Here is a 22476-nt window from a genome sequence, read left to right as displayed (position 1 = left end):
CAGCTATGGGGCATTATACTATATAAGGGGCGACTATGGGGGCATTATACTGTATGTGGAAATCTGTGTGGGCATTATGCTGTATGGGGCACCTTTGTGGGCTTTATGCTGTATGGGGCAGCTATGGAGCATTATGCTGTATGGGCGAACTTGGCCATTATACTGCATGGGGGGCATCTGTGTGGGCATTATACTGCATAATGGCATCTGTGTAGGCATTAAACTGTATGGGGGCATCTGTGTTGGTTTTATACTGTATGGGGACATCTGTGTTGGCTTTATACTGTATGGGGACATCTGTGTTGGCTTTATACTGTATGGGTGCATCTATACTGTATGGTGGCAGCTGTGGGGGCATTATACTGTATGGGGCAGCTGTCGGGGCATTATACTGTATGGGGGCAGCTATAGGGCATTATACTGTATGTGGCAGCTATTTAGAATTATACTGTATGGGAGGCACTATGGGCGCATGATACTGTGTGGGCTGAACCGGGTTTGTATGGGGGGGGGCAGGATTAAAGGTGTGGCTTAAAATGGAAAAACTTGCCGCGGTGCGCAAGTTGTCCCTCTTTACGTTACTTAAATGTTGGGAGGTATGCAACCGGGTATATTGTTTCAGCATCTCTTCATTAGTGAGCTTTGCCCCTGCCTTGTTCTACCAAAAGCAGAGTACGCAAGATATAAATAAAGTTCTGTTCAGAGACATTGTGGCTTCTGTTTTTCTAAAGGATTCAAGACAGATATGATGGCAACATTTGGCCAGTTTTTAAAAGATCTCATTGTTTTATAATGGATCCGTTCCCGTTTTAAATTGGTGTAACTTAAGCAGCTGTACAGGGGCCCACTACTACTTTATAAGCAGAATCCTTCTGTCTATAGCTCACAATTACTGTTGGATTGTTAGAGAAACATACGGGGGAGGCTATTAGAGAGCAAGGGGCCTATATACTGTTCTTGCACAAGGGCCCTCTACTGTCTGTGTCCGCTCCTGGATAAAATAGTGCAGCAGACGGGAAGAAAAGGAAGCCTGCTGGAACAGAAGTGTGAACAGAGTCTTATACATACATTCCTATTTACTAAATATAACGTTGAAACAAGATTATCCTTATTTTATTATGAACAGTCCTTTGAATACTCATGGGTAATTCTGCATAACATTCCTAATTCATAAAAACCCTACCTCCAAGATAAAGCGGGGTGTTCAGGTTCAGGGAAGGCTGCTTCTGGAGTTTTCCAAGGCTTTTAGGAGCTCCTTTATCAACAACGAGGCTTAGGGTTTGATTCAGCATCACAAGTTCGACAATATGAAACAGGCCGTCGTTGATAGTTTCCACGCTGAAAGCAAAGTATATATATCCATTAGATTCAGTGTAGTGTGAACTCGGAACAGCTAGGAAACACAACTCTTAATAACATATTTGTCTATCATACCTGTGATTTGTTATCAATGCCTCACCTACTTTTTCGGGTCTATTTACACCATGCTTGGTTTCTACGTTCAGCGTATGCACCAGGATATACCCGTATACACCCAACGGTGTATCCGCTGGGCAGGTACATGTCGATATACATTTTTTTATTCTTACTGTGTAGAAATAAGCAGATTGCTGCGCTTTCTAATATAGTTGGCCACCGCAAAAAAAGTATAGCGTGCCAAGGTTTTTTTTTTTAACATGTATACTGTGGTATATGTTTACAGATACAGTTGCATATGTTGGGGGTTTATGTTCAAAGTATACGAATGGCGTTTTTTTAAATGCGTTTTAGAACTCTGAAAAAAAAAGTGTGTGTGTGTGTATATATTTTTAATATCCGGTTCTAAACATTTGGAGATAATATATCTGGATCTGCAGTGTTATCAGGGACTGTAACGTCTAGTTTGCTCATTATGGGAGTGAAGACATTTTTATATACAGAAGTATCTCTTCTATGACCATTTGTAGTCAGTTCTCAAGTATTCCACTAGGTGGTGCTGCTAGCTTAGTAAATTTCTTTTGGCGGAGGTGCAGGTTTCCTTTACATTTACATACAACCTTTCCAGTAGAACGGACTACATGACATATAACTTAGATACAAATACACAGTTAAACATTTTGGGACAAAGCCAACAAAATAAATACCTAACATTTTAAAATTTTCCCATGAATATTCTCATCTTGCACAATTACCAAATGGTAATATCACTATAGGAGGCCCATTTCCTCCTTGCTGATGCTCCTTATTAGTCACTAAACATCTGAGCACTCTGCAACCAAAGCATTGAACACCGGATGAGTGATCAAAATCCTCCAGAACTTGTAAGGAATAGAACAAGAAATACATTGGCCACAGTGTTGTCCCGCAGCAACCAAGAACCTTTATGTTTACTAGTGGGCTATTTTTTCTTTTTTTTTTTTTCCGGCAGAAATACAGAATACAAAATATGTGAATATAGACTGCATTGTAATTCTGAGAATCATTGAATACTATGGAGGTGTTTTACTGTACACACATACATCTTACTAGATGAATTGAGGATGACGCATATTTAACATCATTGGAAGTGAGTTAAGGTCCCGGGCCGTGTAAACGAGCGCCGATCAACGAGACAGCTCGTTGATCGGCGCTAGTTTGCTCCTTTCACGAGGAGCTAGTATGGGGACGAGCGCTCGTTACTCTCGCTTGTCCCCATACATTATCATCATGTCGGTGGTAGGCCTCCCTGTTTACACAAATGTGTTGCCGACAACGATAATATTTTAGGCAGCTAAAACAATGCGATCAGCAGCTCGTTCATCTGCTGATCGTTGGCCTGTTTATCGGCAACGAGCGTTCTATAAACTAGCGTTTGCCCGATAATTGGCCCGTGTAAAAGGGCCTTTAGAGTTAGATCAGATAGACTGTCCAGTTATGCTACTTTAGATCTCTACGCAGAAGTTCTCCATGGACCCCATTATCAATAAATGAGCAACAGCAGGTCAAAATGCAAATTTCCATATACCCGCATTGATGATGATGATGATGATGATGATGATGATGGACTTTATCTTCAGAAAATACTAAAAGAACATATAAGCTGGATTGCAGTAACATGACTTTGTTCTCTGATAAAAAAAATATAGTAGGTCTAAACGGTCTAATCCATGGTTCTCTGGTCATCAGACATTAGATGAGGGTTCTGCAGCTTCTGATGGACATAAGGTAGGCAGCGGACCCCACCACCAATGTTGCTATTAATAAAAATGATGTGCCTAGGAAAAAAATCATCAAATGATTTGAAAAATAGATATAATACTGTATTATATCCTGGTCTTCGCTTACGTTTTTGTAAGGTGTCCGTGGAGAGTGTGTGAAAGATAAATCAAATATTACCAGTAGAAGACTTGCAGCACATAAAGTCATGTCTCCTACTGACTCTATCCCTAAACCAACTATGCCCACAGTGAATTCCCAAACCCCCAGACTAGCTCAGGGAAAGTTAAATGAACGGTTTTATTTTCCCCGCATTATGCTTTGTTTCTGTAGATTGTGTTCAGTTGAAGCTAAAATCATTAGATGTAGTTAATGGCTTCCATTAGAAGTAATTACTGTTGGCCCTGTTAGAAGAAACATTACACAGTTGGATTTGTATTGTTAGAATCAATATTTCTGTAAATAAGTATATGTCCATTAACATGATACGCTGTCAGAAAGTCTTCTAAAGCAGAACTTATCACGAAAATTAACCTTTTTTTCAGCAGAAAGAAAAGCTGGAAATTGATTCCGCGTACTGTAAAGAGACCAGAAATGTATTCATCTGCTCATTTTTCACTTGAGAAGTATTGGCATTTTTCAAGCACAGAGAAAGCCACAACTGCAGCACAGACACACAGAACATCTTAGCAAAGTATTCAGCACCTTTACAGAAATATTTCCTTAACCAGTTCAGACCAGACACCGTTTGCCCTTTTTAGCACGCGTTAGTTAAATGGCTATAACTTTTATATTTGTTGGGCTAACAACGTGTTTTTTGCGATGTTTTTTCCGTAGACAATGCAGGTTTCTTTTTTTTATCGTTTTTAAACACATCCTTTTTGCTATTTTAGAATTTTTAGGCTTAAAGTTTGAAAATAATAGTAAAAAAGAAGCTTTTTTACTTTTTAGCAATTTTTTTTCTGGTAATAACATAGTTTTACCCTAAAATAGACCTTTTATTTGTGATCGTCATTGTCTACCGTAAATTTTTATATATTACATGTCTATATTAGGGTAATTAGCTCAGGGCTAGCGTTACGACAATGATTGGCGGTGGGGGAAAGTTTTTTTGGGGGTGGGTATTTTATGTGTATTTATTATAAATTTTTTTGCACTTTATTTTACTTTTATTTTCTTATTACTATGGTCTGTCCCTCAAAGGTCAGAAAAAACATTTGGGGGACTTTATTTTTTCTTCTTTTAGACCATGTATTTCCACTGTATCTGGGGCTGCACAGCAGCCCCAGTTACAGGGGAAATCAGCCCTCTCATAGTGACTATTGTCACGAATAGGGCTGTGCTGGGTCTTGTAAGACCCAGCAGCAGTCTGCCACTGACGGCATCCCGGCGATCATGTGACCAGTCACATAATCACCGGGACCAATAGAGACAGCGGCGCGGCCGGTGCCTCCATTCCTATACACAGTGCGCATTGAGAGCTGTGTAGAACAGATCAGCGTAGAAGCAGCAAAAGCTGCTTCTTTCTTCTCCTCAGGGTCCCCGCCAGTCACTAACTGCCGGAGACCCGACATTCAGCTGCCCGATCGCTCGGGCAGCAAGCTAAAACCTGCGCCGTAAATAGTCTATGGCGCGGGTTTTAAGGACCCTGACCGCAAATACACAGCCAGCGGTCGTGAACCAGTTAAAGGGAACATATGACCTATATTTTATTTCCTAATTATAACCAGATAGTGAAACATATTTTTTCTAATATTTTTTTTTATTTTTGATAGATTTTTTTATTTTATTTTCTGTACATAGTTATGTGGGCAGCTATCTTGTCTGAGCTTCTGTTGACAGTATTTAGAGATATGCTTTACAGCAGCCACATGGACCATAGGAACCTGTGAACAGGAGGGGATCCATTAATTTCTATGAAATATTGTTCTAGGCATGCTCTGTGACCTGTGCAGAAGGGACAGGAGGGGGCCTGTGTTCATCACCTATTGTTAATGGTGGATCCTGTCTTATATAGGTGTTACCTTTCATTGTCATCCTGACTGATAATAATGACATCACTGCAGAGGAGTGATCTCTACAGAACAGGAAGCGTCAGTCTATTGTGACGCTTAGTGGCCAGTGTGAAAACTGCAAGATTTTAGGATTATTTTTTTAATATAGAAATATACATTAAAAAATACCAAATCACAAATAAATTCTTTGAAGATGCTTAACATAAAAACATGATTTAAAGAATGGGTAATTTTCTGCTGACACACTGGAGGCAATTTATTAAGACTGACATTTCAAACACCAGTCTTGATAGAATGTAAAGTTAGAATAAACTGTGACATTTATTAACCCCTTTGCGTATCTTGGCGTAAATGCACGTCCAGGTGAGCAGTATCTTCGCGTTCCTGGGCATGCAGTTATGTCCACACTTTAAAAGTTAACCACTGCACGGCGGTTAGCTGTGCAGGGTGTCTGCCCTGCTCTCCCTTTTGCCGATCAGCGGCCCATCGCCGCTGATTTAGACAATTTAGCTCTTAGATGCGGCGGTCGATTGCGATCGCCGCATTTAAGGGGTTTAGAGCACATCGGCAGCCACCACATGCAATCACGGGGGCGCCGACGGTTGCCAGGCTGGTCCTCATAGGCTTCCTGTCAGAGTGACTGTCACGTCACAATGACAGTTGGAATACATTACACTACATAGGTAGTATAATGTATTCTAGCAGCGATCAGAGCTGCATGTCTACAAGTCCCCTAGTGGGAAAAGTAAAAAAAGGTAATAAAAATGTTTTATAAAAATGTAAAAATAAAACTTATAAGTTACATAAACAAGAACTGCTTTTTTTTCCTATAAGTCTTTTATTATAGGTAAAAATTTGGTACCATATTTGGTTTCACCGTGTTCGTAACAACCCAAACTATAAAACTATAACATTAATTTGCCCGCACGGTGAACACCGCAAATAAAATAAGTAAAAAACAATGACAGAATCAATTTTTTTGGTCACCACCCATCACAAAATATAGAATAAAAAGTGATCAAAAAGTCACATGCACCCCAAAATAGTACCAATAAAAACTACAAACCCTCCTGCAAAAAACAAGCCCTTACACAGCTTTTTTTGACGAAAATATAAAACAGTTATGTCTCTCAGAATATGGTGAGACAAAAAATGAATTTTATAAAAAAGTGATTTTATTGTGCAAACGATGCAAAACATTAAAAAAACTATATACGTATGGTATCGCCGTAATCGTGTCAACCCGCAGAATTAAATAAAATTGTCATTTATAGCCCAGAGTGAACGCCCGTAAAAAACATTGTCAGAATTTATTATTTTTGGTCACCTTGCTTGTCAAAAAATTGAATAAAAAGTCATCAAAAATCGCATGTACCCCAAAATAGTATAAATGAAAACTACAGATTGTCCAGCAACAAATAAGCCCTCACACAGCTCCGGTGGAAAAAAAATAGAAAAGTGCTGGCTCTCAGAATATGGCGACGCGTGCAGAGTGTTCCAGATGAAGATTGGGCACCATTAATCAAAAATTTATATTATATCCCTGTCCCGCGAGTCCATGCCTCTTTTAATACACGACAATCTGGCCTTCGAAGCATCTAATTGACATTGCATTCTGTTATTTAGTTTATGCTCTACAAGTACACGTAGATCCTTCTCAACAAGTGACTCCCCCTAGGACATATGATGCATGCAAATTATTTGTACCCAGATGCATAACTTTACATTCATTTACATTAAACCTCATTTGCTAACTGGATGCCCAAACACTTAGTGTGTCCAAATCAGCTTGCAATTTCCAAACATCTTCTATAGACTGAACAATACTACATAACTTGGTGTCATCTACAAAAATAGAAATAGTGCTATTAATCCCATCCTCTATATCATTAATAAATAAGTTGAATAATAGTGGTCCCAGCACGGAACCCTGGGGTACACCACTTATAACCGGGGACCATTCAGAGTAGGAATCATTGACCACAACTCTCTGGATACGGTCCTTGAGCCAATTCTCAATCCAATTACAAACTATACTTTCTAAACATATAGTCCTTAATTTACCCATTAGACATTTTGCATTTATATACTTGAAGAATTTTTGGGGATTTGTTTTACTATCCTTGGCCACCTGCCTTTCATTTTGTATTTTTGCTGATTTTATTACTTTTTTGCAGATTTTATTAAGCTCTTTATAATTTACAAAGCCTTGAATTTGTTTTTTTCAAATTCCCTTTTTTTTGTCACTAATTTTTCTTTTTACAGAAGGTGTAAGCCATGTGGGGTTTAATTTGAGTCGTTTATACTTGTTACCTATAGGAATACATTTTGCACTATAATTACCAAAAGTAGATTTGAAAATCTCCCATTTATCATTTGTCCCATTATTTGACATTAGTTCTTCCCAGTCTATATCCTCAATTGCAGCCCTCATTCTGGGGGAATTGGCCTTCTTAAAATTAAGTGCTTTTGCCCTTCCCGCCTATTTTTGTTTTTTACAGTATAGGTAAAATATAACTATATTGTGATCACTGTTACTGAGGTTTAACAAGCTCTGCATTATTAGAAATGACCAGAACCAACAGAGCTTCACCTCTAGTCGGGTCTTCCACAAAATGGCCCATAAAATTCTCCTGCAACAGGTTGAGGAAATTTCTCCTGTTTGCAGTTGAAGCTGAACCATGACCCCAATTAATATGTCTGTAATTAAAATCTCCCATTATCACTACGGTACCCACCTGTGCGCTCCATCTGTTTATATAGCTGACCTTCCATCTCCTCAGATTGGGGGTCTATAGATTACACCAAAAGTAATTGCTAGACTTCTGGCATTTGTGAACATACACTTTAACTTGAATTTCAAATTGCCTCGTTTGGTATCAGAAATGTGATTATTTAACATTTGGGCATTTTTATTTTCATTGCTGTTTTGTAACAAAAGGATCTCCTCATCCTGTCTTCTTACCCTCTTATTGTACCCTTATGTACTCCTCACATCTTACATATGCCCCCACATTATAAACTGAAATACCAGTAAAGCTCCAAAAAGAACTAGTACCAAGCAAAATCTGCGCTCCAAAAGCCAAATGACGCTCCCTTTCTTCTGAGCCCTACAGCGTTTACGTCCACAGATATGGCATCGCCATACCCAGGAGAACCTGATTAACATTTTATGAGGAAGTTGTCTTCAGTGGCACAAACTGGGCACAACATGTTGTGCACTAAAATGGCATATCAGTGGAAAATTTTAATTTTCACTCTGCGCCATCCGCTGCTCATTAACCCCTTTGCGCACCATGACTTAATAGCATGTCGTCGTGCGGGGGGTGATGCACTAATTCATGCAGAGTCGAGTCGGAGCCCCGACCAAGTATTGAGTGCATATACTGTACATGCTTTTCAGTAAGCCAATTTCGGTATTAAAAAACATTTTTGAAACTGGGCTTATATAATATTCAAATTTTCTGAGACACAAAAATTTGGGTTTTCATTAACTGTTAGCCATAATCCGCAACATTAAAAGAAAAAAATGCCGGAAATAGTTTCATTTTTTAATTGAATTACTGAAATAAATTAACTTTTTGATGATATTCTAATTCATTGAGAAGGACTAGTGTGTATGTATGTATGTATATATATATATATATATATATACACACACACACACACACACACACATACAGACACACAAATATACATACATATATACATATATATTCTATCCCTATAAAACTACGGTCTCCCCATCTCCCCTAAACTAATATAAATGCCAGATCAGCCCCCCTAAATTAATCAGACCCCAGATAAGACACCTAAAATAATCAGATTTCAGAGCCCCTAACTTAATTAGACCCACTAAACCAATCAGACCTCAGACCAAAACCCCTAAATTATTCAGATTCCCCAAATTAATCAGACCCCACACCAGACCCCTTAAATTAATAAGGCCCCCTAAATTAATCAGACCAACGATAAGACCCCCTAAATTAATCAGACCTAGTTCAGACAACATAAATTAATCAGACCTTACATCAGACCTCCTAAATTAATCAGACCCCAGACGAGACCCCTAAATTCATCAGACCCCAAAACCCCTAAATTTATCATACACCAGAACATAGACCTCCAAAATAAATCAGACCCACTAAATTAATTAGACCCACTAAATCAATCAGACCCCCAACCAGAACATCTGAATAATTCAGACCTCAGACCAGACCCCTAAATTAATCACACTCGAGATCAGACGTATTCAATTAACCAAACCCCAGACCAGACCTCCCTAAATTAATAAAACACAATTAATTAACCAGAGCCCAGACCCCTAAATTACCCGGCCCTAAGAACAGACCCCCTAAATTATTCGGATCCCCTATAAAAATAAATGAAACCCCAGATTAGACCCCCTAAATTAATCAGACCCCAGATTAGACCCCCTAAATTAATCAGACCCCAGACCAGACCTCTAAAATAATCAGACCCTACAATGAAACGGACACCAGACGAGATACAAATACTAATTCAGACCCCAGATCAGACGCCTGCTTATACTCACTGCTTTCTGCTCCCTGGGCCACTTTAGCTCCAGGGGCTGTCGACCACAAACTACATCCTGGATGGCATCAAGACACAGTGCACACAGAAAAGGCCCAGGGAGCGGTGAGTTATTGCAGCCATGCTCACTGCTCCCTAGTCCCAATCTTGGTTAAGGCGCCCAACTGGGGATTCTCCGGCTCTCCGGTGGGTCAGTCCAAGCATGAACACACATCCATTATATGACAGAGTGCATGAGCCTCTATTGGTTAAGACAGGAAAAAAGCAAAAAGACAGGGTTTGTGGGCACTTTAATGATTATTTCTGCTCTTTGGTTCTAACTGCCCTACCCGAATTCATTCATGTGGTAATTTTTTCATCTTTTTTATTCATATTTTCTTACAAAGGGAAATAAGTACCAATGTTGTTTCATAACTCTAAAAATATGATGTTATAATTGCCACGGCTTTCCAGTCCATGCCATACTAATTAATTTTTCAATTATGTTCTCATTTTATTTTGCAGATTATGGAAGGAGATGCTACTTTCAGCAATGTTATATTTTCACATTGTTTTGTACATAATGTTACTATTTCTATGTAATCTTTTTGTATTTAGCCACTTGCTAATACGATCTCATCCTGCTTATTAAACCAATAAACGATTAGTGTGACATTTGTGGAAAAGCCAAAACATTATGCAGCAGCATTCAACATCTCAGCAGATTGTGCAGTGCAAAGGTAGCCGGCTAGCCATAAATCATATTGTAATGAGGTGTCAGTTTAAATGGAGACCTCCCTCTTGATCAATATGAAGGGCAAAGAAATAATTAGCACTGTGTGACTTTAGGAAACGGATCTATAATGCCATGTGATCAGGAGAATGTCTGCTGTCACATTGGCATTGTATAATCAACGTTTAAGAGCAACAGAGACCATGATCCTTGACTCTCAAATACTCTTGTCTCTCCCCAGGCTCATCCAATAATTAAATGCATGCAAGTGGACGATGTTTGTCAAATAGAACCTACAAAACTTAAGACGACAGTCTGTGTAAAACATGACTATATTGCCTTTACAAAGTATTAGGTATGAATTTTAGGCCCTGTTCACACAGTTTTTTGGCACTGGTTTTGGATGCGGAAACAGCATCAGAATCAGTGCCAAACAAATGTCAGAAAATAACCCCCATTGATTTCAATGGGTGGCAGAGGAGTTTTTCTTCCTTGGCGGCTTTTAGCCACTCGTAAGGAAAAAAAGCAGCAAGTCCTTTCTTTCCGCCTCTGACCTCCCGTTGAAATGGGAGGCAGAAAACAACTGCGGCGCTTGTTTCCCAGCGTTTTTTGTCCTTGCATTAGCTTCAATGGCCGCGGGCGAAAAACATTGCGGAAACCGTGGCAGAAAAGTTGCGCGCAGGTCAAAATCTGCCTCAAAATTCCAAATTTTGAGACCGATTTTTTCTGCCTGCAAAAAACTCTGCTTGAACAGGGTCTTATAGTATTAACATATCATAAGAAAAATGTCGTTCTATTGCCACCTATTGTTGGCTTTCCTGTAAGTCGATGTCAGACCCCTTAAAAGGTACACATGTATACAAAAAATAGATAAAGGTAATAAATAACTGCACCATTGGGGTACAGGTACTATTTTTAGCCTGGTAGAGTAACAGAGTTAAGGTTGAAAATAACACATATTATCCTACATTTCTAAAGCCTTATGCACTTGGTTGTATATCTGTGGGACATGCTACTAGTCTGACAGAAAAAAAAAATCATGGCATGTTACATCGTAACATGTATTACACAGAAGTATTCTCCCCTAAAAAATGCTTCTAGAGGAGGATATCTGTGACATACGGAACCTGACAATTCATCATACGGTGGCAAACAGAATTCCATCAGTTCTGCTGTGGGCATTGGGCCCAAGCAAGAGTTCTCTGCTACCTGGCCAGTAGAGGAAGTAGTTTAAAAAGGGTTAAAAGAGTAAGACTTCAAAAAGCACTGCTGACATCAAGGCAAAAGGGTTCAAGTTCAATAAAAGTATTTACTTATGGCTATGCGTTTTGATACTGTCAAGATTACGGCCTTATAACTCACAACTCTATAGTCGGCTGTATGTATATTTGTCACCTATAAACTATCTGTTATTGCAACCTAATAGATAGCAGCAGCCCCTATTACAAGAACAGAACAGAGAATTTGCCTAAGAGCTTTCATTCTTTTTATTTTTTGGAAGGGATCTATAATATAGTGTTTTTAACGTGAAAGTTTTAAGAGCCAATTGTACAGATAACAGAAATCAGCGAATAGTAAGGACTTCCACTAGTCCGAAGGAACAACGGGCTCGTCCACACGCAGCAGAATACAGTAGCAGCATAGTGGATGAGATTTAACAAATTTCATCCTCACGCTGAGTAAAAAGTTTGTGCACAAATTGACCTGCGGTGTGTATTTTTTGGACTGCAGCATGTTGCGGAAAGTGGACAGAATTGCTGCATTTTTCAGAGGAAATGTCACCATCTCCTTGCATTGTGAAAAACGCAGAAAAATACGCACCATTTTCTGCCGTAAAAACACAGGAAATGGTGCGTTTTTGCCGCAGCGGAAAGTCTACAATTTTCAAAGGAATTGCTGCAGAAATTCTCTGCACCAATTCCGTTGTGTGTGGACAAACCCTCAAAGTGTACTTAGGACATTCTGCAGTCTCTGATGTCTAAACCCCTTTAAGTATTGGGTGGTACTTGGATGATATACATAACTTAATGTGACATTAAGCAGAAAAGTCATTAAAATCACTGCTTGCCTTGGCATTACATTCCGTTATTTTGCATTAGTTACTTTGCTCTAAATTTCATCCTAATTATGTTTTATCGACTCATCTCATGGCCACAATTGAATAAAACTATTTTAATGTAACCTGAAATGGAAGTCCTGGCTCCCAGTTCTCTGTGCTATGATTATTGGTTATTTGGTCTGCTTGTGTCCTCTCCCTTCTCAGAAACACAGAGAAGAACAGTCCAAAACAAATATAGCAAAGGCATCATTTCAGCCCATGAAAATCAGCTATGACAGCTTAAATATAAAGACTCATACAGCTTAATCTACAATGACAAGATAACAGACTAATATAGTCATAACTTGTATGAACACATATTCTATTACACATTAAACGTAACAAAGTATTGCTAAGTAATAACATGTTATTACAAAAAGGCCTATCTGGAAGAACATTACTCTTGCTTTTATAACTGGTCATGTCCAACTTGGAATACTCATTTAATTTCCTTTTGTTTGAACAGCTGGCCAAATTAAAAATAAACCTTCTAATATAAAGATTGCTCAGCAACAACTAACCAAAACAAATGACATATACAATGCTGTGCAAAAGTTTTAGGCAATCGTGGAAAAATGCTGCAACGTAAGAATTCATTCAAAAAAAGAGGTGTTAATAGTTTTTATTTATCAATTAACAAAATACAAATTGAATGAACAGAAGCAAAATCTAAATCAAATTAACCCCTTAGTGACCAACAATACGCCTTTTCACGTTCGTCACTAAGGGGCCTTAGGCTAGGCTGACGCCTTTTCACGTGAGCCTAGTCTAAGTCCTGCACGGGTCTCCCGTGCGGGCTGGAGCCGGGGCTCTGCTGTCTGATGACAGCTGAGCTCCTGCTCCAACGCCCGCGATCGAAGTTTACTTAGATCGCGGCCGTTTAACCCGTTAAATGCAGCCGTCAATAGCGACCGCGGCATTTAACTTGTTTACAGAGGGAGTAAGCTCCCTCTGTCACCCATCGGCGGCCCGCAAATGCAATCGCGGGTCTCCGATGGGTTGTCATGGCAGCCGGGGGCTTGATAAAAGCCCCCAGGTCTGCCCTGGACATATGCCTGTTAGGATGCGCCGGAGGCACGTCCTAATAGATTGCCTGTCAGAGCTACACTGACAGGCAATAATGCTCTGGTATACGAAATATACCAAAGCATTATAGCAGCGATCTGAAGATCGCACAGTAAAGTCCCCTAGTGGGACTAATGAAATAAATAATAAATGTGAAATAAAAATTATTAATAAAAATTACAGTAAAAAAATAAAGAAAACCATTTTTTTCCATAAAAAATGGTTTTATTTAGTAAAAGTGTAAAAAATAAATAAAAGTACACATATATGGTATCGCCGCGACCGTAATGACTCCATTAATAAAGTTAATATGTAATTTAAACCGCAAGGTGAACACTGTAAAAAAAAACGCAAAAAAACAATGGCGAAATCGCAATTTTTTTCCATTGCCCCCCAAAAAAGTCATAATAAAAATGAATCAATAAGTCCCATGCACCCCAAAACAAGCCCAAAAAATTCCACAGAAAACAAGCCCAAAAAATCACTACATTGATGGAAAAATAAAAAAGTTACGGCTCTTGGAAAGCGACGATGCAAAAACAAATAATTTTAGTTCAAAAGTGTTTTTATTGTGCAAAAGTCATAAAACATAAAAAACCTCTACATATGTGGTATCGCCGTAATCGTACCGACCCATTGAATAAAGGTAACATGTTATTTACGCCGCACAGTGAACGGCGTCAATTTAAAAACGCATAGAACAATGGTGGAATTTCAAGTTTTTTTTAAAATCCCCCCAAAAAAAGTTAATAAAAGTTAATAAAAAAATTATATATACCCTAAAATGGTGCTATTAAAAAGTACAACTAATCCCGCAAAAAACAAGTCCTCATACAGCTATGTAGACGAAAAAATAAAAAAGTTATAGCTCTTTGAATGCGACTATAGAAAAACGAATAAAATAGCTTGGTAATTAGGGCCTAAAATGGGCTGGTCACTAAGGGGTAAATATTTGGTGTGAACACCCTTTGCCATCAAAACAGCATCAATTCGTCTAGGTACACTTGCATAAAGTCATGGATTTTATAACAGAAACAGCTATGTAGGAGGCTTAAAACTGGGTGAGGAGGAGCCAAACTCTGAAACAAAGGTGAGGTTGTGGTAGAAAGTTTCATGTCACAGGTCCACCATGGCAAGACTGAGCACAGCAACAAGACACAAGGTAGTTATACTGCATCAGCAAAGTCTCTCCCAGGCAAAGATTTCAAAGCAGACTGGGGTTTTAGGGTGTGTTGTCCAAGCTCTTTTGAAGACGCAAAGAAATGGACAACGTTGAGGACCGTAGACGCAGTGGTCAACCAAGGAAACTTAGTGCAGCATCAAAGAAACATCATGCTAACTTCCCTTCGAAATCAGAAAATGTCCAGCACTGCCATCATGTCAGAACTGTCAGAAACCAGTGGGACCCAGGTTCACCCATCTGCTGTTTGGAGAAGTCTGGTCAGAAGTGGTCTTCATGGAAGAATTGTGGCCAAAAGCCATACCTTCAATGTGGAAACAATGCAAAACGACTCAACGATGCACAAAAACATAGAAATTGGGGTGCAGAAAAATGGCAACAGGTGCTCTGAACTGATGAGTCAAAATTTGAAATATTTGGCTATAACAGAAGGCAGTTTGTTCACCGAAGGGCTCAAGAGCGGAACAATAATGAGTGTCTGCTGCCAACAGTAAAGCATGGTGGAGGTTCCTTGCAAGTTTGGGGCTACATTTCAACAAATGGATTTGGGGATTTGGTCAGGATTAATGGTGTTCTCAATGCCAAGAAATACAAGCAGATAATTATTCATAATGCAAAAGCATCAGGGAGGCGTCTGATTGGCTCCAAATTTATTCTGCAGCAGGAGAACGACTCCAAACATACAGCTAATGTCATTAAGAACTATCTTCAGCGTAAAGAAGAACAAGTAGCCATGGAAGTGATGATATGGCCCCCGCAGAGCCCTGATCTCAACATCATTTAGTCTGTCTGGGATTACATGAAGAGACAGAAGGATTTGAGGAAGCCTACATCCACAGAAGATCTGTGGTTAGTAGTTCTCAAAGATGTTTGGAACAACCTACCTGCCGAGTTCCTTCAAAAACCATGTGCAAGTGTGTCTAGAAGAATTTATGTAGTTTTGAAGACAAAGGGTGGTCACACCAAACATTGATTTGATTTAGATTTATTTTCTGATCACTCACTTTGTATTTTGTTCATTGATTAAAAAAAACTATTAACACCTTCTATTTTTTAAAGCATTTTTGCTTTGCAGCATTTTTCTACAACTGCCTTTTGCACAGTACTGTACATGTAGTTATAAATGCTGCAATAAACTCACTGGGGCAGGGACTATAAGACGTTAAACAAGTCCCCCAGTGACTATGAGTGCGGGGGTCCCATGGTTGGGAAAACCGATGATCAGCTGCAGGGGAAACATGGTGTGTTGCTGCTGCTGCTGCTTGGGTGAGGTATTAGACCGTGTCAATTAAAACCAAAGGGAAGAAGGAAGCCTGCGGTCCTCTAAAACAAGATGCTTTGGTTAATATACACCCGCCCCATATACCCAATTAGGGTATTTGGAAAGAGGTTGTGCATAGAGGATACCCCTTTTCATACAATAACGCATTGAAAAGCCGTTTACACTTGCCCATTATTGTGATGATTCCCTTATTTCTGGGTGATCATAATGGTCAGCAATAAATGGATGTCATCAGCAGCACAATTGGTAAATGACACTCATGGTGACTTTAATTAAGGGCATTGCTGCCTGGTGCACAGGTCTGAGACTCTTCGCTAGGCAACCATAATGCTAATCGCCCAGCAAGCATGGATCATCCTGATGGAAATAACCACCAGATCCTCGGGCACAGTATTTTAGACCATCGTTTGTGATTGGTATGAAAAATCATAAGTAAATGGGCCCTTAAATTTATGGATTAAGCTAAATAATGAAGACCAAAATGTTAGTAGATTGGACGTTTAATTGAAGGGTAAACCATTTTCACAATTCATATTTCTTTGTGGATTATACATCAACTATATGTCATTATTTCCATTAGCCCCCAAACTGGTGAAATTCTATCTATTCTTACCTATAGACTGTGGTTGGTGGAGAGCTGAAGGTGTCATAGATTAACCGTACATGTCCTTGGTACAATTCCAAAGCTAAGGGATCGTTGTCACCTTTGTAAAGTAATATGCCATTGTCTTTATCCGTAGCAACCTGCAAAGAGACAATAATGATATTGATATTCTTGTATGATGCGTTAATATCATTCTCATACCTGTACGTACCATTTTAGCATAATATAGTTTAATGTATAGAGAGCAGTGTTGGCAAGCACAATATGTAGGAATATCTAGGATGCTGCTGAAACTTGCCTGTTTATTCACATTCGGAAAATAAAAAAATCGAAAAACATTTCTAAGCTGTGGAAGGAGCACACAATGAAATTGTTAAAATGCTTGAGACACGTTATAGGGTGATGAAGGATAAAGTGGGAAATATGGCAATTGCAAAATGGAGTGTAAACAGAAAACGTATTCCAAAGTACATCCACCTGTCTAACACCGGTTCACCAAACATGTTCTAGCCAGAAGTGCACACACGGCCCATATTCTTATTGTGGGTACAAGCTTTTGTGATGTCTGTCTAGTAACCTCCGCTGCCTGTTTCATATTGCACAGTCAGCAGCCAAGCAGAAAGTGACAAGTCCAAAAGGACAAATGAGCTGTTTCTGATGATGTGCTTTGGCTTCCTAACTGGTTCAGCATCTCAGTGTAGTGCTCCTTACAACTCTATAGAAATGAGAATTAATGGTTCTTTTATTTTTATTGGCGAGCTGTTACGGCTAAATTTACATTTGTTACCCCATTTGAATTTCAATACATGTGCGTAGGACTTTATGTATCATGGCTTTCTGCAATGGGTGGCGAGTTTAATTGCCAGATATACACTTTTATAACACTATAAACCTGTTCCTTGTTACATAAGATTCAGTTGTAGCTCATATAAATTATTGTTACATGATTCTGAACCGGTAAAATGTTTGCATTAGGAAAGAGAACAGTATTAATATTAGTATTTAACATATCCTCTCACTATGTTTTTTATGGGTAGTTATTTTTTGTAAGATACCATACACATGGTCTGTGTTACACCAAGGATCTCTTTCTAAGTGGACACATAAATAGAATATGTATACCGAGACACCCATTGGCCCATCGAGCCCAGTGGCCCTGGCATCTGCACAGTTTTGCCTGCTGCAAACGCCAGCCCTTACCATATGTCTTTAAATGCTAAATTTATTAGTAATTGTAACCATTTAGAACATCGCACTACACGCTATAATTTGTTTAGTTATAAATGTAATAAGTACTGCCAAACACATTATATCTGGCCATTACCACAAAAAAGCAAGAGCAGAATGTGCCAGAATGATTTGAACTGGGAAAATAAACAAACAAGGTAACACTTAATGGATACTTGTGACTTTTTTTATTACCTTACTTCTACTTTTATGATAAAATATTATCCCTTTGAAGTTACAGGCCCAAAGCCTGTGTTGTGAAACTCTTCCTGTTTATGTGCAGTATTGTCATGGAGACCTAACCTGGCATCAAATCACAAATACATATAATTGTCCCCTAATACTGTATATGCACATAAATACCACTATTCAAAGCAAGCAGGAAACAGATATTGCATACCTCCCAACTTTCGAATATCGGGCAAAAGGGGCAATTTTTTTTAACTTTTAAGCCACACTTCTAAACCCGCCCATACAAACCCCGGTTCAGTCCACAAAGTATAATGCCCTCATAGATGCATCCATACAGTATAAAGCCAACAGATGCCCCCCATACAGTATAATGCCCACACAGATGCCCCTATACAGTATAATGCCCCCATTGAAGCCCCATACAGTATAGTGCCCACACAGATGCCACCTATACAGTATAACACATTCCCCAATAAAGTATAATGCCCCATAGCTTCTTCATACAGTATAATGCCCCACAGGTGCCCCATACAGTAAAATGCCCTCAGATGCCCCCATACAGTATAATGCCCGATATCAGCCCCCATACAGTATAATGCCCACACAGATGCCCCTATACAGTATAATGATCACAAATTTTCCCTATACAGTATAATGCCCCATAGCTTCCCCATACAGTATAATGCCCACAGATGCCCCCATATAGTAGAATGCCCCCATTGAAGCCCCATACAGTATATTGCCCACACAGATGCCACCTATACAGTATAATGATCACACATATTCCCCTATACAGTATAATGCCCCATAGCTTCCCCATACAGTATAATACCCCACAGGTGCTCCCATACAGTATAATGCCCACAGATGCCCCCATACAGTATAATTCCTCATATCAGCTCCCATACAGTATAATGCCCCACAGGTGCCTCCATACAGTATAATGCCCACAGATGCCCCTATACAGTATAATGCCCAATATCAGCCCCCATACAGTATAATGCCCACACAGATGCCCCCTATACAGTATGATCACAAATATACCCCTATACAGTATAATGCCCCCATAGCTGCCCACATACAGTACAACGCTCCAAATCAGCCCCATACAGCATAATTCCCCCATAATTGCCCCATACAGTATAATTCCCCATAGCTGTTACCATACAGTCATATGCCCCCGTGTGCTCCATACAGTATAATGCCCTCTTAGCTGCCACCATAAACTATCATTTCCCCATAACTTCCCCATACATTGTAATGCTCCTATAGATCCCCCCATACAGTATAATACCCCCGTAGCTGCCTCCATACAGTATTATGACCACAGATGCCCCCATACAGTATAATGCCCCCATACAGTATAATGTCCCCATACAGTATAATGCCCACAGATGCCCCCATACATTATTATGCCCACACAAATTCCCTTATACAGTATAATGCCCCATAGCTGCCCCATACATCATAATTCCCCCATAGCTACCGCCATACAGTATAATGCCCCATAGCTGTCCCAATACAGTATAATGTCCCCATACATAAAGCAAATACAGATCCCACCATACAGTATAATGCCCATATAGAGGTCCCCATACAGTATAACGCCCGCAGATACGGGAACATACCACCGGCCTCCTGGAACAGCGGGACCCTGCCTGGAATCCAGAACTGTCCCGCTGAACTGGGACTGCTTTTAGAGATTATGTGAAAAATGGTTGTTGTGTGTAGAGTAGAATTCAAAATACTTCAAACCATGACCTTAAATTTATTTTGGGGAAGAAAATGCATCCTCATCAGTCAGAAGACACATTATGTCCCCACAAACTTTGGAGGAGAGGGAGCTACCCTGCATTTTGAAATATCATGACAGAGCCCATATTGCATATCCTGCTGTTATCTACTTTAAAACTTTGATACCCGTACCAAATTGGGTTAAAAGAGTGCCAATTTGAGACCTTACCAGTGAAAATTATCTTATGCCCCTCTTCAAAGAGAAGCCAGCTATTTTATGCCCAGCCCTGGCACTCTAGGATAGTATAAAGCTACCCCTTGCTGGGAAACAAATACTTTCCAGCATGTTGCATGTGGTCTATTTTAATGGTAGAAGGATGAGGGCATGAGCAGGCTTGGTCTGGTAAGTCTTAGGACCAGTCACTCTCCTTTATTTCACATAAATGGAAACTACAATATATGTCGAGTTGCTCTGGTGTTCTTGCTGATCGACAAACTAAATCTGATAACAATAAATCTGAAACAAATTTAGGCGCTGGTGAGGTCCTGAGAAGACAACCCCACTAAGGGGTGAAAGCTAAAAATATTAAAACATATTCATCAAAACCATATAACTTGTTATTGCTATTGAAGCAGAGAAGGACATCACCTTTTGGGCTTCTAACAAATACTAGTTAAAGTTCTTGAAGATTTTATGCTATTTGAAGTGCTTTTAATTGAAATATAGTTTTGAAGGTAATATTGTGACAGAGCTAAATGAATTTTTCATGAATACTGACATATTAGGGGAATAATTAGTCAGACTCTTAAAATGTTTTTCGTGAACATGTAGTTTAATACTAGAAAGGACAAAGAATATTGAGACACATTGATGAATGGGCACTTTGATTTGTGTAAAATCTTAAAAATAATAACCTTTTTCAAGGAAAGTGTCAGTTGTCACTAAGACCTCACAATTGTAGTTGCCTGTCAGGAGTTGGTGAAATGAGGTGTCTCATCTGTTTTACAATAAACAAAAAAAACAAAAAACCCGAAAAGGGATAATATCTTTCTTAAAAAAAAAAAACTGGATTCACAGTAAATAGCTAAGAGGCTAAATAATAAAGGGGTATGTTGCACAATATGGACAAAGCTGGCCTAAAGACATGCACAATGGCACTACCACCCCAAGAGCAAATTCAGCTCCCTGCCTTGACCCCACACACATTCCAGAATGCTAATTTCACTTACAGCAAAACTGGGATTCTGTGGTCTACGTATGTAAGAGTAATGCTAACCATTAATTATTCAACCATTGTGTGTATGGTGCCAAACAATGAATTCTGATTTAGATATTTTTTTTCTATCACTATGAACAAGTATAGGACCTGCTTCAAATGTTCTTGGTTTTTCTGAAGATTATTATCTAACTAGTTATCAGATGAAAAAATATACAAGCAGCTCCTTTCAAGACCTATACTCAACATATTGTACCTCAGCCCCTCCTCAAGTCCCACTGAGCTCCATCTCCTTGCAATTCCCTTTTACTCTACGGAACTTAGCATGGAGCATCACTTACCAGTGTGCTCTAAAGCCCATTGGCCTTAACAGGCTTCCGTACACTGAACCGTTGACAACCATCACCTAGGTAAGACCCTCTTGCACACCATGTTTATGAATTACGTTTAGCGCGTATGTCAGGAAAGCTCCAGGCGTACATGCTTAACCTGTACACAGGGCTGCATTATCCCGACAGAGGGCAAAAAAGTGTCCTTTTGGCCTCCGTCGGGCTAATATACCTCAGTATACATTTTTTGAAGGATGAAATAGAGTAGTATACTACGCTATTCCAACCTGAGGTATCCCGCTAAAAATCGTATACTATACAATATAAGTTTATTAAACATGGCCTATGTGTGACGGAGGCTACTGTTAAACGTATACGTTAAACTTATGCCCCAAGGGGAGTGTCCGAGAAGAGCATCAGGTAGAGCTTGGCCCGGGGATTCCGACCAAAAACTGGAGTCCCCAGCCAGAGCATCAAACGTGCTCTAACTGGGAACTCCGGCCCGGGGGAAGCTCCTGACATCACTGTCCATAAATGGATAGTGACATCAGGAGCTTCCCCAGGGCTGCAGTCCCCAGACAGGGCACTGTCAATGCTCTGGCCGCGGACTCCAGCATTGTAAGCTTCTGACATCACTGTCCATATATCAACAGTGATTTCAGGAGCTTCCCCGGGCATAGCGCTTCAGGTAGTATTCTGCCAGGGAGGTTAAGGCAACATAACCCACTGGATGCCTATACCGTGGGATTCTTTGCAACCTTCCATTGGACATATACTTTGGGAGACCTCCCGATGTATGCCTCCGACAAAAGACAAAATGCTGATGTGGATGGGGCCTAACCAGGATGCCACAAGGCACAGTAATCGTACACAATGATCGCTATACACAGAATCATCCTATACAAAGAATTTTATAACTGTTTGAAATGATCCCCCCCATGTAAAGTCAAAAACTAATACTACCTTCCTGACATTATGGACATACATTGTTAGTATAGATCCATATATGTGCATCAGGTGGAACCAATTGTATTTTATTTACTTCTATATGTATTCTATATTTGTTTTATTTTGTTATTATTATATATTTTTT

General features: G+C 39.5%; 1 protein-coding gene across 1 annotated transcript in view; it reads right to left on the bottom strand.

The window, feature by feature from the left end:
• Positions 1–22476, bottom strand: part of SLIT3 (slit guidance ligand 3) — a 761836-nt gene that overhangs the window by 19183 nt on the left and 720177 nt on the right. Inside the window, exons 32-33 of the mRNA XM_075856411.1 lie at positions 16694–16824; positions 1184–1338 (exon numbers count right to left, since the gene is read on the bottom strand). Of these exons, the coding sequence (XP_075712526.1) occupies positions 1184–1338; positions 16694–16824 (286 nt within the window). The remainder of the gene's footprint in view (positions 1–1183; positions 1339–16693; positions 16825–22476) is intronic.

This window comes from Rhinoderma darwinii, chromosome 3 (genome assembly GCF_050947455.1).
Source record: "Rhinoderma darwinii isolate aRhiDar2 chromosome 3, aRhiDar2.hap1, whole genome shotgun sequence".
Lineage (NCBI taxonomy): Eukaryota > Metazoa > Chordata > Amphibia > Anura > Rhinodermatidae > Rhinoderma > Rhinoderma darwinii.
This window is presented reverse-complemented; position numbering and strand designations above follow the sequence as displayed.